We start from the raw sequence: 15550 nt of genomic DNA, 5'->3' as shown, positions 1-15550 counted from the left end.
TTGGGGGGAATTAATAGGGGCAGATAGGATCTGTAAGACAAGGAGAAAGCTAAGAATAGCCCAGTGCTAGGGGGAGACTAGGAAAAAGCACAGCCCTGGGGCTAACCCCAGCAGCTAAGCTTTCTTCACCCTGGGGCAGCGGAGCTACCTGTACAGAAGTTCCATTCACTGGTCTAACTTAGATTAAGTTTGAGTGTATAATTATCCAGGTGAATCTTAGACCATGTCCTGTCATTTTAGACTGGTCTACGTGCACAGAGCTTCTGTACATTTATGGATTTAGATTGATTTCTGATCCCTGAGCCTGGGTCTAAGTGTAAGATCTGCATCTAGGCAAACTAAGTTAGATCAGGTGGCCATTTTTAACCCAAACTAACCTCCCTGAATATCTGCACTTCGCCCAGATGTGGCCTCACCAATGCTGGATAGAGGGGAATAATCTCTTCTCTCAATATGCTGACAAACACTCCAAATATGCTGTTAGCTTTCTTCACAACAAGGGCACACTGTTGGCTCATCTTCAGTTTACTGTAACCCCAAGGTCCTCACTGAACCTCATGAAGTTTCTTTTGGTCCAAACCTCCAATTTGTCTAGGTCCCTCTGAATCCTAGCTCTACCCTGCAGCATACTACTCCCCACAACTTGGTGTCATCTGCAAGTGTACACATGTACATGCGCATCTTTCTATATTCCTTGAGTGTGATCTGTCAACTGACTGGACAGAAAAAATTATGTTTAAGAAGTGGCCGGGGGGGGCGGGGGAGGAGGAAATCCAGAAAAAACAAATGAAAACAAAACAGAAACAAACACACTATTAAACTAAGCTTAGTTAAGACAATTCTGGACCACATATTATAAGAACTTATTTGATATAATATTTAAAATTCCTTTAAAATGGACAGCTAAGTTACTACGTTTAAAAAGAATAAAGAAAAGAAAAAGAAAGAGGGGAGATTGGGGAGAAAAATCAAGTTCTACCGCTATGTTATTTCAGAAAATTGTGCTTAATGCATTTAATCAGAATGCAAACTAAACAAGGAAATAAAGCAGTATCAAAGATGGCAGATGGTATTTAATGAATTGCCAAGTATGACATATGCCACTGCACAAACCCTTCAATTACCATAAGAATGCAGTACAACAAGGGACCCTGCCTTGCTGCTGAGGAATCAAAGAATTCAGGACTGTGCCTTTAACTAAATCAGGCTCCTGAGAGGCAGAAGGTAGGCTGAGGGCTATATAAACCCTGCAACAGAAGAGGAGCAGTCTGACCTGGGCAGAGCTGGAGGAAGGAGCTCCCTGCTGTAAGTACTGCAGGGAACAGGAGACTGACCCTGACTGTACTAACTGAAGGAGCACTCTGTGCATGAAACTTGAGAAGCAGCACCACAGACTGGAGAGGGAGCTATGAGTAGGCCTATGGGGGCCCCAAGCTGGGAGAAGCCAGCAGAACAGAAGGGAAGCAGGGATGGGCAAAATGTGGCCCAGGGGCAGGATGTGGCCCGCCAGGCCATTTTATCTGGCCCGTGGGGCCCCTAAAAAATTTAGAAGATAAACATTAATCTGCCCCTGGCTGCCTGTCATGTGGCCCTTGATGGCTTGCCAAAACTCAGTAAACGGCCCTCTACCTGAAATAACTGCCCGCCCCTGGCTTAGAGAATGGGCCTCCCCCAGCTGCACTCGATAGCAAAAGTAAAAGTAAACAAATGCAGTTTAGGCCACAAGTGACTGAAGGGGAGGAAAGGAGGACACTGAAGGTGAACTATGGAGAGGCCAGAGTATTGTTGCACTGGTGAGTTGCCAGAAGCCCAGCAAATGGTGACCAAGCTGTCAGAACCCTAAGAGACAGGGCAGAGGGACAAGAATCCGAGGGAGGGTACAGAGCAGGGCACCCAGGACCACAATGGTTCTCTGGAGGCAACCTCCCACATTATAACAATAACATCAAAGGAATGGCAGGCAAGGACAAAAAGGGAGGTACCTAGGGGTACCAGAATGCAAAGAACAGGATTAGAGCGGCCACAGGAAGGCACCACTGCCAGTGGATCCTGTTACACATGGACCAGATATAGAAACAGTGATCTCAATATGCCAGGTTAGATTAGCTATGTACTTTTATGAGGGTTTATGGCACTGGTTCTCAACAGGGGCACTGTGATGCAGGCACTACAGCCACAGTGGCAGCAGCCAGGTAAAACTGCTCCGCACACTACTCCTGCAGTAAGGCTCCAATCAGCCAAAAGCAGGCAGGAGCTGGCTAGTACTGTATAGCCCTTCCTGGTCTAATCCATCCCATGCTCTTCCTGGAAACAGGAATGCAGGACAGTTCTACCTGCATGCCTCTGTTTCCAGGATACAAAGCACAGGGCTACATAGCACAACCAACTCCTGCCTATTTTAGGCTGATCAGAACTTTAATGCAGGAGAAGCATACCTATGTGCCACAGCCCTTACATGGCTAGCATGTGAGGCACTTTTACCTGCAGGCAGCAAAACCTGGTTGAGAAGCAGTGAGGTGAACTGAGATAGCAGCAACAGTGGTTCTCAAGTAGGGCTGCTGCCACATTAAAAATAGTGGTGGAGGGGTACTCTGAAAAGGTTGAGAAGTACTGGTTTAAGGGATGCAAAAAACTTATCAACTGACTGACAAATGAGGCAAAAATGTTTGCTACTATGTTAGCTAGAGCAGAACTAGTTCTGAGGCACAGTACCCCTCATGTAAGAAATGCTTCTTGTTCAAATAGGAATTAATATAAAAAAAACAAAAACAACTGAGATCTTGTTTGGGGTGTTGTATTAGCATGTACTTTACCTGCAGGATACACAGAAGGAGTAAAGCATTAAGCACAGATTACTGAAACTAAAAGTCTGTTGGATATTTCAGGGAAGGTCATTTTCAGCTCTAGTGTAAAGCTACCTACCCTTATACATGTTGGTAGACGTGGGTATGAACCAGTTGTCAGCACATCTATAGCATATGGAATAGCAAAACTTGGTAGGCGAGCATGAACCAAAGCATCTCTAGCTAGTGATGCTAGACGATCAGCAGTGTCCACAAATAAAATGGCTTGTTGATCTAGAAAACTTGATATCATCTGCAAGACAAAAAAAGAAAATAGATCAATTACCCAAGTCAATCTCTTTCCATAAGAGAATCAAAATAAAACTAATAAACTCTATATTCCCTCTCCAGCAAGATGGTCCTGGGGGCAAGGAGAAGAGAAACTACAAAAAAAAAAAAAATCTTACAATTTTTATTAAAGGTCATGTATACATTTAAAAGATATTTTGTTTATTTCTCATCTCCTGTCCTCTTAAATTTAAAAGAAAAATGTCAGCTTCCCCCATTAATTTCTCTTGGGTTAAAAAGAAAACAAAAAAATAGCTCATTGCACCTCAAGTATAGAAAAGTTAAAATTTGAATTTAAGAAGCCTTGGAGAAAGAAAGATAGGTTTTCAGGGACCTTAGTTGGGATAGTCCCCGCTTTGCCTTGTACTTCAACGTACAGATCCCTAACAGAATTCCCTCTTTCGACACAGGATGCAAAACTATAGAGAGGATCCTGGTTTAGTTTTAACCTAGGTATTTTGAGTGCTGTGTATATGGACTGTCCTTTCCACACATGGAAGTGTCCAGAAGCAGATTCCTGAGAATAAGAGCATGTTGGGTGGAATGTTACTGTGGGGCAACTGGCTTCCATTCATTCTCCACAGCAACAGTTTCCAGTTTGAAAGTAACAGGAAGCTTGAAAACCTGGTGGTTCTTCAGCTCCTGACTGCTAGACTACCAATATCCTTGTTTGTATGTAGTCACAGTGACATCTTGCAACATTCAGAACTTTGTTCTTCATTAACCAAGAGAAGATTTGTCCATTTCTCAGTGTTTACTTATCATAAACAAATATGACAATAGAAACTACACTTGTGCTGTGATTATAGCCTCTCTCCAGTTTCTAAACTCTAGACATCTGTAATTTTAATAATATTGTAACACTAAAGACAAAACCTACTCATAAGTTTTTAGGGGCTACTGCAGTTGTTTAACTGCCTCTATACAGGTAACAAATAATCATGTTAAGAGACAAACTGCAGCTACTGACCCAAGTGAAGAGAACATCACCAGATGGAATCTGGCTTTTTTTTAAAGTAAGCATTTTAAAGACACTTTTACAGGGTATTAAACACAATTTATATTGTTTTATGCTAAATGGCATTAACAACTTACCGCACATTTTTCCACTTTCCCAGCATTATTAGCCCACTTTACTAAGGCTAACAACCGAACAAAAAGTTGACGTGTGCGACTTGCAAACTGTACTATTTCTATTTTTCTATGGAGAAAAAGAAAAGATTAAGTCAATCCCAAAAGAGTTGCAATTCTATTATTTTACTTCAATAAAAACATAATTATAACATATAATGCAACATGCCAACTTCTAATTGTACTCAGATATGACCAATAATTGGTTTGCTAAAAAGAATGAAACAGGGCATTTTCTAGATGGGTTAGGAATAAGCTTCTGGTTTTTTTTAAATGGTTACATGCCAAAATGCTATGTGCATTCTACACAACTAAGATTGATAGGAGGAAAATAAAGGAACTAAGACTCTGCATAATTAATCTCTACTCTGGCTAGACTCTACAAATGAAGCAAATGAACAATGAACACAATTAAGCCATTTGCAGATGTTATAAGACTTTCCTCAATACCAGGGATTTATGATGAATTTAATTAGGTAGAAGATAGAATACCCAGGGGACTTAGTAACTGGCAGTTAGATAACTGCAGTTATCCTTATTAAGCAAGATATCACTATCATGTATTCAACTACATAAAGAAAAATTACTACATAAAGGCTTAGTAGAACATTGCAGTATGAAACTCCTACAACAATAAAATAAATTCACTAGTCTTCTTTTTCCTGAGGAAATCAAGACCACTGCATAGCTTGCATTCCTCTGTATCCTCTTCACTTCCTCACTCCCCTCTTCCCCATGCCCATATTTGTATGGATACTTTCTTTCCTTCCTACAGCCTGAATTCACTGTTCTAGTCAGACATTTTCTCAGTTGCTTATCTAAATCAAGTTGTTTAATACTGATATTTTTAAAAGGTGAAAGTCAGGTACTGAGATTAAAAAAATACTCATCACCACAATAGATACCTTTCTCCAGCAATTACAGAAGTGGGCAAGTCATGGTTAGACCTAATTCATTCTGATTTCACACTAAATATGCCATCTCAGTAAGAACATACTGACTTCCATGGAGTTTAATGAAAAGTTCTTATTTGTAGTTAATGAAGACTAATAAATTAAGGCCAGAAGGGCAGCAATAATCATCTGGTCTGGCTCCGGCTCCCACTGGTCAAAGAATCTCAACTGATTATTTCTACAATAAGAAAACTTCCATTTGTACAAAAAGTACATTTTAGGCTTGATTTTAAAGCTTTGAGTAACAGAGAGACATCTAGGTAAGTTGTTCTACTGGTAAATTGTACGGTTTAAAAACAAAAAAAACCCCCAAAAACCCATACATTGTGGCTGTTGACAGATGTGAAAAAGCAAAACAAAAACAATACAACAAAAACCAAAGCAGCGCTTTACCAGAACAGGCAGCGCATCTGACCCAGCTCCGAAGCACCTGTGTAGATTGAATGCTTCAGCGAGGCTTTTTTTGTTTTGTTTTTTAAACACCCCAGGGGAAAAAATTCCAAAATTATGCAAAATTATTATTAAACTAAATATTAAACTAATATTAAACTAAACAAATTTAACTAACATTAATGCTATTTGAACATTCATTAGAAATATATGCAGGTATAGCAAAGCTTTGTTATCTGGCACCCATGGGGAATAGGGGGTACTGGATAACCAAATATACCGGTTACCTGAGAGGCCCAAACAGGAGTCTTTGCCTGTTTGGGCCACTGCCCCTCCTGTGCATCCGGTGTGCCAGGGGACAGGGAGGGGGGCCCTGCACAGGCTGCTATGCCCCAGGCCATAGGGACTCGGCAGTGCAGGCTGCTTTGCTCGGCAAAATCGTAAGTGCCACGGTGGGCACTTCCAGTTTCACTTTTGCCAAATCGACTGACATGCCAGTTAATGGAGCATGCCAGTTTCTATGGTGCCAGATAACGTGGCTTTTGCTGTACTTGTATGTGGGAGGGTATGGGGTGTGGAGGTGTGGGGGGTGCAGGTATAGTAGGAGTGCACTGATATGTTGGTCCATAATGTCAATTTTCTTTTTATTGGTGCTGATACAATATCAGCAACCGGATTTTTTTGGCTGATGTGGCCAGTAACGTCGCTGAAAAATGCCACATGCATGTGCGCAGCTGCAGCATGCACGCAGCCAGGAATGCAGCCTGGCAGCTTGGAGAGCAGCATCTGGCTGGTAAATCTGGTGGGGAGGGGGAGGAAGGAGTCGCGTGGGGGCAGATCATGGTGAGGGAGAGAGTAGGACAGGGGCAGGGGTGGGGTGGAGGACAGAGGTGGATCTCATCACTGCGCACATTCCCGGGGGAGGCATGGGGCGGCATGTGCACACATCTGTGGGGTACAGGATGAGGCCAGGCTGCACTGTGGGCTCAGAGCTGGGGGCTGTGCCGGCCTCTTTCCAGTGGGGGGGCTGGGCTGAGGCTGTGCTTGAGACAGGCAGCAGCAGTGCTGGGAGGAGGATGTTCTATGGGGTGGTTACAGCAAATTTTCGTGTGGCTGTAGCCCACCCAGTAACCCCCCTCCCAGCACCAACCACCCAGCACGAGCACAGCCCCAACCTACCCTCCCCCACCTCCTACTGGGAAGAGGCCAGCGCAGCCCCTGGCCCTGAGCACAGTGGGCAGCCCGCCCTCGCCCCATGCAGATCCAGGGGGGGCACATGTCCCCCATGCCTCCCCTAGGGTGCATGCAGCAGCAGGAACCACACCCCAGAAGAGCCACCTACAGCTCTGTCCTGCGCCCCGGCTGGGCAGTGCCTGCCCCTCCCCCAGCCCCACTCCCTCCCTCACTGTGGCGGCCTCGATCTGTGCCCCCACGACCCTTCCCCCCTCAGACTTACCAGCTGGATGCTGTTCTCTAAGTTGCTGGGCTGTGTATCAGCAATCGGATCGGTATCAGCCTATATGACTTTTTAATAATTGGCCATCAGTATCAGTCAAAAAAAAATCTTTAAATCAAAGCACCCGTAGCATGTGGGCTTTGATTCATTCAGCTATTAGATGAAAATACCAAAAAAGGCCGGCTAAAGCACCCGAGCTATACAGTTGTTGCAAAAGCAGAGTCCAACTAACACAATACTTCTTCTGGGCATGTGCTGAACTTGGCACAGGAACACACAGATGTTGAAGTGTCCATTTTTTTAGATTTTTGTTTTGGGTTTTTTTACATCTATAAAGCAGCCTATGTTTCTAGCCTGATTTTGTCTAGCTTCAGTTTCCAGCCTAGCTCTCATGCTGCTTTTTCTGCCACAGTGCCCTATCCTATCAGAAATCTCTGGCTCTCATAGTTACATTTTAATGTATCTAGGCAACTCATCTAGTTAGTTCATCTAGAGGAGGCTGATCTTCTCAAGTTGCTTATTATCCCCATCTCGTATAATTTTTATAGCTTTTTTCTAAACCTTTCCAATTTACAATGTCTTTTTAGAAATTATATCTGAATTGGACACAATCCAATAATGGCCTAACTGATGCTAAAAAACAGTAATAATTCCTTCCCTCTCCTACCCAGTAGTCCTTTCCTCAATTATCCAAGGATCATATCCAAGGGTAGGAGCATGCCTGCAATGTGAGCAATGCCTCCTGGTGGTGTCCCTCAGGGAGCAGGCAAGACAGCTACAGGAGGAGAGTGGCAAGACTCCAAAGCATCCTCCACCAAAAGGACTTTGTTGATTCAGTACTGGAAGAGACCTCTAGGACTGTGGAGGAAGGCCTGCCAGAGAGAATGCTGGAGAAGGAAGAGGACATTGACTCCCAGGAAGATCAAAACTGGAAGCCTGTGACCTCAGGCAACAAACAGAAGTCTTCCTCTTCCCGTGCAGCAGTTTGCCTGGAGAACATATATGGACAGAGGAACCTATCTGCTGGCCTTATCTGTTGTCTCAAGAGGTCTGTTGTTAGCCCAAAGCCCAGATCCGAGATGTCACAGAAGGATTACTAAAACTTCTATCATGCTGCTCATCTACATGGGAACAAATGCTGCTGCCAGGGAAGACACTGCACATATCAAAAGTAACTATAGGGCTCTGGGTGCAAGGGTGATGGGGACAGGGTTTCAGGTGGTGTTCTCCTCAATTCTTCTGGTCAAGGGGAAGGGCCTGGGCAGGAGCAGATGCATTCTGCAGATCAATGCATGGCTGCACACATGGTGTCACCAGCAGGACTTTGGCTTCTTTGACCATGGGATATTGTATGAAGAAGGATTGCTAGGAAAAGACAGAATCTACCTGATGAAGAGAGGGAAGAGAATCTTTGCAGACAGGCTTGCTAACCAAGCAAGGAGGGCTTTAAACTAGGTTCACTGCAGGATGAAGACTAAAGCCCTGAGATAAGTGAGGAAACAGGTGACCTGGAGGAAATGTTGCCTCTTCCTGCTTGCAAAAGAAGCCTTCTCATTCTTTCAGAGAAAGTAGGGGAATTGGCTAGTTACCTCAGGTGTCCGTACAAGAATGCACAAAGCCTGTGAAACAAGCACAAGGAATCTGAAGAAGTCTTCAGTCGCAGAACTATGACATGATTGGAATAACAGACACTTGGTAGGATAGTGCTCCAGTTACGAGAGCTGTCACGGATGGATACAAACTGTTCGGGAAGAACAGGCAGGGGAGAAGAGGAGGGGGAGTTGCACTTTATGCATAAGAGTTGTATGACTGTTCAGAGCTCGTCTGAAACTGGAGATAAGCCTGAGTAACAGAAGTCAAAAGTCTCTGGGTTAGGGTCAGAGAGGAGAACAACAAGGGTGACGGTGTACTTGGTATCTGTTATAACCTTATCCTCCTGCTGGTCTTTCTTCAAGCTAGCAGAAGTAGGGACTAAGCTCTTCTTGAACTGCTGCTCACGAACAGGAAAGAATTGATGGCAAACGTAGAAGTGGATGGCAACTTGGGCAGAAGTGACCAAGAGATGATTGAGTTAATGAAGACAGGAAGGAAGGGGAGCAGCAGAGTAAGGACCCTGGACTTCAAAAAAGCAGACTTTGACTTGGTCAGGGAACTAATGGGCAGGATCCCCTGGGAGGCAAGTCTGAGGGCAGGAAAAGGAGCTCAGAAGGGCAGGTTGTATTTTAAAGAAACCTTACTGAAGGTGCAAAAACAAACTATTCTGGTGTGCAAGAAGACAAGCAAGTATGGCAAGAAACCAGCTGGGCTTAGCAGGGAACTCTTCAGTGAGCTAAAACACAAAAATGAAGCTTACAAGAAGTGAAAACATGAGTAAATGATTATGAAGGAGTACAAGAGGTGCAATCAGGAAGGCCAAAGTGCAACTGGAGTTGCTGGCTAACAAGGGATGTAAAGGGTAACAAGAAGGGTTTCTATAAGTATGTCAGCAACAAGAGGAAGATCAGAGAAAGTGTGGGTCCCTTACTGAATGGGGGAGCCAACCTAGTGACAGATAATGCAGAAAAAGCTTAAGTATTCAATGCCTTTTTACCTCAGTCTTCACAGGCAAGGGCAGTTACTAGACTACTACACCTGTCAGTATAGTTTGGAAAGGAGGTGAGCAACCAACAGTGGCAAAAGAACAGGTTAGGGACTATTTAGAAAAGCTGGACATGTACAAGTCCCTGGGGCCATACGTAATGCACCTGTGGATGCTTAGGAAGTTGGCCAATATGATTGCAGAGCCACTGGCCATTATCTTTGAAAACTTGTGGCAATCAGGAGAGGTCCCAAATTATTGGAAAAGAGCAAATATAGTGCCCACCTTTAAGAAAGGGAAGGAGGAGGATTTGGAAAAGCACAGACCGGTCAGTCTCACCTCAGTCCTTGGAAAAATCATGAAGCAGGTCCTCAAGGAATCCATTTCTAAGCACTTGGATGAGAAGGTGATTAGGAACAGTCATCATATATTCATCATGGGCAAGTCGTGCCTGACCAACCTGAATGCCTTCTAGGAGAGGACTGGCTCTGTGGATGTGGAGAGAGCAGTGGACATGATACACCTTGACTTTAGCAAGGCTTTCGATACAGTCTCCCACAATACTCTTGCAAGCAAGCTAAGGAAGTATGGGTTGGTTGGATGAATTGCCTGTAAAGTGGACAGATAAATGGCCGGATCGTCAAACTCAAAGGGTAGTAATAAATGGCTCAATGTCCAGTTGGCAGCTGGTATGAAGTGGAGTGCCCCAGGGATCTATCCTGTTCAATATTTTCATCAACTACTTGGAAAATGGGATGAAGTGCACCCTCAGCAAGTCTGAAGATGACACTAAGCTGTGGGGAGTAGTAGATACACTGGAGGGCAGGGCTAGGATTCAAAGAGACAAATTGGAGGATTAGACCAAAAAAAAAAAAATCTCATGATTCACCAAAGACAAGTCCAAAGTATTACACTTAGGATGGAACAATCCCATGCACTAGTATAGGCTAGGGAAGCTCTGCAGAAGAGAACCTGGGGGTTACAATGAACAATAAGCTGAAGATGAGCCAACAGTGTGTCTTTGCTACTAAGAAGACTAACGGCATATTAGGCTACATTAGTAGAAGCATGAGCAGTAGACTGAGAGAAGTGATTATTCCCCTCTACTTGGCATTGGTGAGTGCACATCTGGACTACCATGTCCAGTTTTGGGCCACCCAATACAGAAAGGATGTAGACAAATTGGAGAGAGTTCAGTGGAGGACAATGAAAAAGGTGAGGGGGCTGGGACACAATTTATGAGGAGAGGCTGAGAGAACTGGGCTTATTTAGTCTGCAGAAGAGAAGACTGAGAAGAGACTTAATAACAGCCTTCAACTCCCTGAACAGTGCTTTCCAAGAGGATGGACTCAAACTGTTCTCAGTGGTGGCAGATAACAGAACAAGGAGCAATGGTCTCAAGTTACAGCAAGGGAAGTTTAGATTGGATATGAGGAAAAACTCTCTTCCTAGGAGGGTAGTGGAGTACTGAAAAAAGTTACTCAGAGAGGTTGTGGAATCTCTGTCCTTGGAAGCTTTTAAGACCCAGCTAGACAAAGCCTTGGCTGGGATGATCTAGTTGGGAATTGTCCTGCTTTGAACACGACTGGATGATCTCCTGAGGTCCCTTCCAACACTAATTTGCTATGATTCTATGATTAATCCTGTTAGCAAAACATTGCATATGGTGTTCATATTCAACTTTGTTATCTATGCACACCTACAGAAGAAGTCTTTCAGAGTCACTGTATTGCAGGCTATAGTTGCATTATAAGTTTAACCTATATTCTTTTTCACACATGTAGGACCTAGCATTCCTCTTCTGCAGGCAACAGAGACCTCATGGCAAGCTAGAGACAAAGCAACAACAATTCACTGACCAGAAATAGTGAAAAATATTTTGAAAAAAATCAAGTTAACAGAGCTATTCAAAGTATTTTAAAGAAGAGTTTTCTTTAAAATGTCTTAGCTAGAGCTCTACTGTCCCAAAGCAAAAATAAAGAGTCAGCTCCTATTTGTCTATTTGGGAAAACAAGGTCCCTCCAAACATGCATTATAACAAACTTAAAGGTAAGTATAGATCATTAATATACTTGGATCAAAAGCACTTAGATCTTTCACTGGAGAACAAGGAAGGAAGCAGGCATTAAGAACACTGAGAATGCAATAGTTACCTTTTCCAAATGCCAGACCCATGGTTTTCCCCTTGCACTAGTTTTACATCATCTGTACTACTCTGCATCATACTAGCAATGTAGTTTCACATCCAATTGCTGTCCTTATTACTACATAAGAATAAACTCGCCGTGGCATTTTTTACACAAGATTTTTTGAAAGAGATAAAAACGTTAAAGTAACAGGATCCATGATTTTCTATTAGCTGTGCTTATCTAAGAATACTTAGGAAAAGATAATGGCAAAGGATTTAAAATCCATGTGAAATCTCTTTAGAACTGATGCCTGCCAGGTATCACATTTTTATCAGTGTGTGTCACATATACTGCCTGGCACCAAGGGAGTTTCCTGTATGCAACCATTCTTCTTAAAGGAACAGCTTCATAAGTCTGACAGTTTTTGCTGCAGCATTACTGCTGCTCTGGTAGCATTCAAATACAGAAGCAACAGAATAAATGAGTTAATTATGCAACATCCCTTAGAGCAGCTGCACCCAAGTTTAAACAGCTGGAAAGCCACTTCATCAAACAGAGTAAAATATTTGTCAACAATGTCCTAATATCACACTGTAGTTTATTACTGATGCAAAAATCAGAACACAATTTCCAAGCACCACTGACCAATTGTGGCTCTCCAAAATCTTTCAATACTGCCTACTTTCTTTTACCTCCCTCTTGTTTAATGAGAAAAAGGTCCATGCTGCTCCACTTGACCTGCCCAACTTGATCTAGTCTCTCACAGAAGTAGCAGCTGGTGTTATGAAAGATTAAATGGCATTCAGAAACATTTCAGATGCAAAGGATACATCTGACACGATACACAATATTTTAATTTGAGTTGCTGGAGGTTGTGTAACTATGTAGCTTCAAAGCAAACCAGTCAATTACAGTTTGTACAGAGAGCAAAGAAAGCAGCTTTTACATTTTCTGCCAGCTTCCATAGAACATACTCAAAGAAAGCTCATTGAGTACTCTGTTCTCAGTGAAGAGGAACATTCAAATTATTTTAAGTTTGTTTCCTAATAACCTGTTCTACATATTTCTGAAGTCTAGAGAACAGGTTCTGAAATAAAAACAGGGTTTTCGTATTTGATAGCCCATGATAGAAGTTGGTAATCTTCCACTGATGTTTTATCCCATTTGATTTCCAGCTTACAACCTTGTATTAGAATGTCTTTTATCCCAATATCTTGTATCTACTTTGGATCTCTTATTCTCTCTCTCTATCACTGGTTATGGACACCCCAGACTCCACTCCTCAAATTAGCATCTTGTCACTGTCCACACAAGAAAAACACTCTCAGGAGGGACTACACTTGTTGCAGAAACAATTGTTCAGAAACATACCTTTTCCAATTTATTTTAGCATTTCCAAAAAATCCAAGGTCATTTGAAACTAAAGCTGCCTTTGCTACAAGAAAATGCTACTCTTTACAGTGCCAGGTGGACAAACCAAAGATAGCACACAGATTATTTAGGCAAGTCTAAAATTTGGAGAAAATTTTCCTTTTATTTCCAGTGATTCCATGTTCAGCATATTTCCTCAATATTCAAATCTAAACATGAATTAAAAAGTCAGCATTTTTGGGACTCACCTTTCCATATCAGTCTTTCTTGGTAGGCTATTAAAAAAAAAAAAGAAAAAAAAGACAGAATATTATTGGAGTAACTGAAGATCCACCACTATTCTCTACCACTCTGCATAGAACTAGAAGGATCAAAGGAAAAAAAATAGTGCAAGTCTCTGCCCATTCGCACCTTTGCACATCTGCTGAGCCACCAAATCCTGGTATCAGCAACTACTAAGTGTGATGATTCTTCTAAGGGCCCCAACACAGTAGTTTGTTCACTTTTATCAACTAGACAGGATGGATCAACTAATTTCATATTGGCCATAAAAGCCAAGTTAAGGCTTTGGCCACAAATCACCTAACACAGATGCATACTACAGGTTAGAAGATACTGCATCATAACACTTCAGGTACAGGGTCAGGATTTAACTGCCATACTAGGCAGAAAGACGTATTTTTAGTATGAAGGATGCTCAACTGGAATAATAACCACCTTATTTAAAAAACAATTTTGGTCACAAACTGAGCCACTTCCATTCTTCTGCCAAACAGTTATTTCCAAATGAAGATTTTTTTCCTTTCAAAATAAGGATATAAGGTTAAAAGTGGCACAATGCAATCAGGACCCCCTCCACCTCTGGATGAGATCCTGGGCAGCCGCTGTTCCTATTGTGGATCAGCTGGCCAAAGTTTCTCCAACTACTGAGCTTTACATTACATACCAAAGTTGAAATGATTAACTCAGTGACACCATTAATTCAAAACACAAGCACGCTATATCATGCAAAATTATGTGTTTTCTTTAGAGAGTTGCATACAAAAACATAAGCAGTCACATTGATATTTCTGGGTGCATTAGCTTCAAGGCCCAACTGGAACAAGGAGAGGCTTGGCATTTTTACACTTTTGAGATTTCTGACATGTTCCAAATTGCATTCTGGGGATTGGGTTATCAGCTTTGTTAGTTCATATTCTATCCAGAAACAAAGGTAGTCTCTTGTTTGAGCAATAAGTTACTCCTTTCTATTCAGCAGACAAACTTCCTTGGGTAGATTTGGTATCTTTTATTAGACCAACCAAATAGCTGGAAAAATTGTTCTTTGCAAGATTTTGGGCAGACACCCTTCTTTGGGCATAGGGAGAGGCCATTCCTGCATCCACAGCAGGCTCTGAAGTTCCAGGATAAATTTACAAACAAGACCATGCTGCTCAGTCAAGCTGCTCCAATTAAAAAAAAAAAAAAAAAAAAAAATCACTTTTCTACATTTCCACATCAAACATGGCACTATTTTCCCAGGAAATGAAAATGCAAGAAGGATACACGACAATCCCTTCTCATTGTCCAAGCTAAATAAAGCAGCCTTTAGGAAACAGAAGAACAACGACTCAGTGGTTACAACTTTCCTTCATGCCTTCCCACCACCAGATTTCAAGCATGACTGCAGGACACTGGGATTTTTAAGTGACCCTAACTTCTAGGGGAAAAAAACCTATCAAAAAGCAGCTGCCTACCAACCTTGCTCCAGCCCCTGCCTTGCAGCACTCTGAACAGATCCCAGGTGTAAATCCCAGGGCCTGGGGCCAAACCCCAAAGAGACCACTCACAGCAGGGCACACAGATTTTTAAGCAACCCCAACTTCAGGGAAAAAAGTTTAAATCCTGGCCAAAAAAAATAAAAATAAAGTAGCACCCACAAACCTGGCTCCAATTTCTGCCTCCCTACCCCCTGAACTGGTCCCAGGCACAAATCCTGGGAACTGGAGCCAAGTCCCGCAGAGACCCCCCCCCTGCCCTGGGACAGCCCTCACTGGGGCGGGGGCAGCGCTGGGGAACTCACAGGTCGGCCAGCACCGTGAGCTCCGCGTAGGTGCGGTGCAGCAGGAACTCGATGAGACCGCTGAGCCGGTAGCCGGGGCTGGCGGGGGCGGTCACAGCGCCCGGCGCCGGCGGGGCAGGAGCCGAGCCGGGCCCGCCGCCGCCGCCTCCCGCCGGGACCAGCTGGGCACTCTCCAGCTGCACCGGCGCCATCGCAGCTGCCGCGCCGGCAGTGCCCAGGACCCCCCCGCTACGGCACCGGCGCCGCCGGGGGGAGGGGCCGGGCAGACGGCACAGTGACGCCTCCGCCGAGCTCAGTGCCCGCTGCGCGCAGGGACCGCCGCCATGTTGGGGGCACCGAACCGGAAGTG

General features: G+C 43.5%; 1 protein-coding gene across 1 annotated transcript in view; it reads right to left on the bottom strand.

Moving 5' to 3' along the window:
- Positions 1-15550, bottom strand: part of MED14 (mediator complex subunit 14) — a 56221-nt gene extending 40671 nt beyond the window's left edge. Inside the window, exons 1-4 of the mRNA XM_014611223.3 lie at positions 15202-15550; positions 13388-13414; positions 4227-4332; positions 2923-3096 (exon numbers count right to left, since the gene is read on the bottom strand). Coding sequence (XP_014466709.1) covers positions 2923-3096; positions 4227-4332; positions 13388-13414; positions 15202-15392 — 498 coding nt within the window. The 5' untranslated portion in view covers positions 15393-15550. The remainder of the gene's footprint in view (positions 1-2922; positions 3097-4226; positions 4333-13387; positions 13415-15201) is intronic.

This window comes from Alligator mississippiensis, chromosome 1 (assembly GCF_030867095.1).
Source record: "Alligator mississippiensis isolate rAllMis1 chromosome 1, rAllMis1, whole genome shotgun sequence".
NCBI lineage: Eukaryota > Metazoa > Chordata > Crocodylia > Alligatoridae > Alligator > Alligator mississippiensis.
The sequence above is the reverse complement of the archived record's forward strand: the minus strand, read 5'-3'. Positions and strand labels throughout refer to the sequence as shown.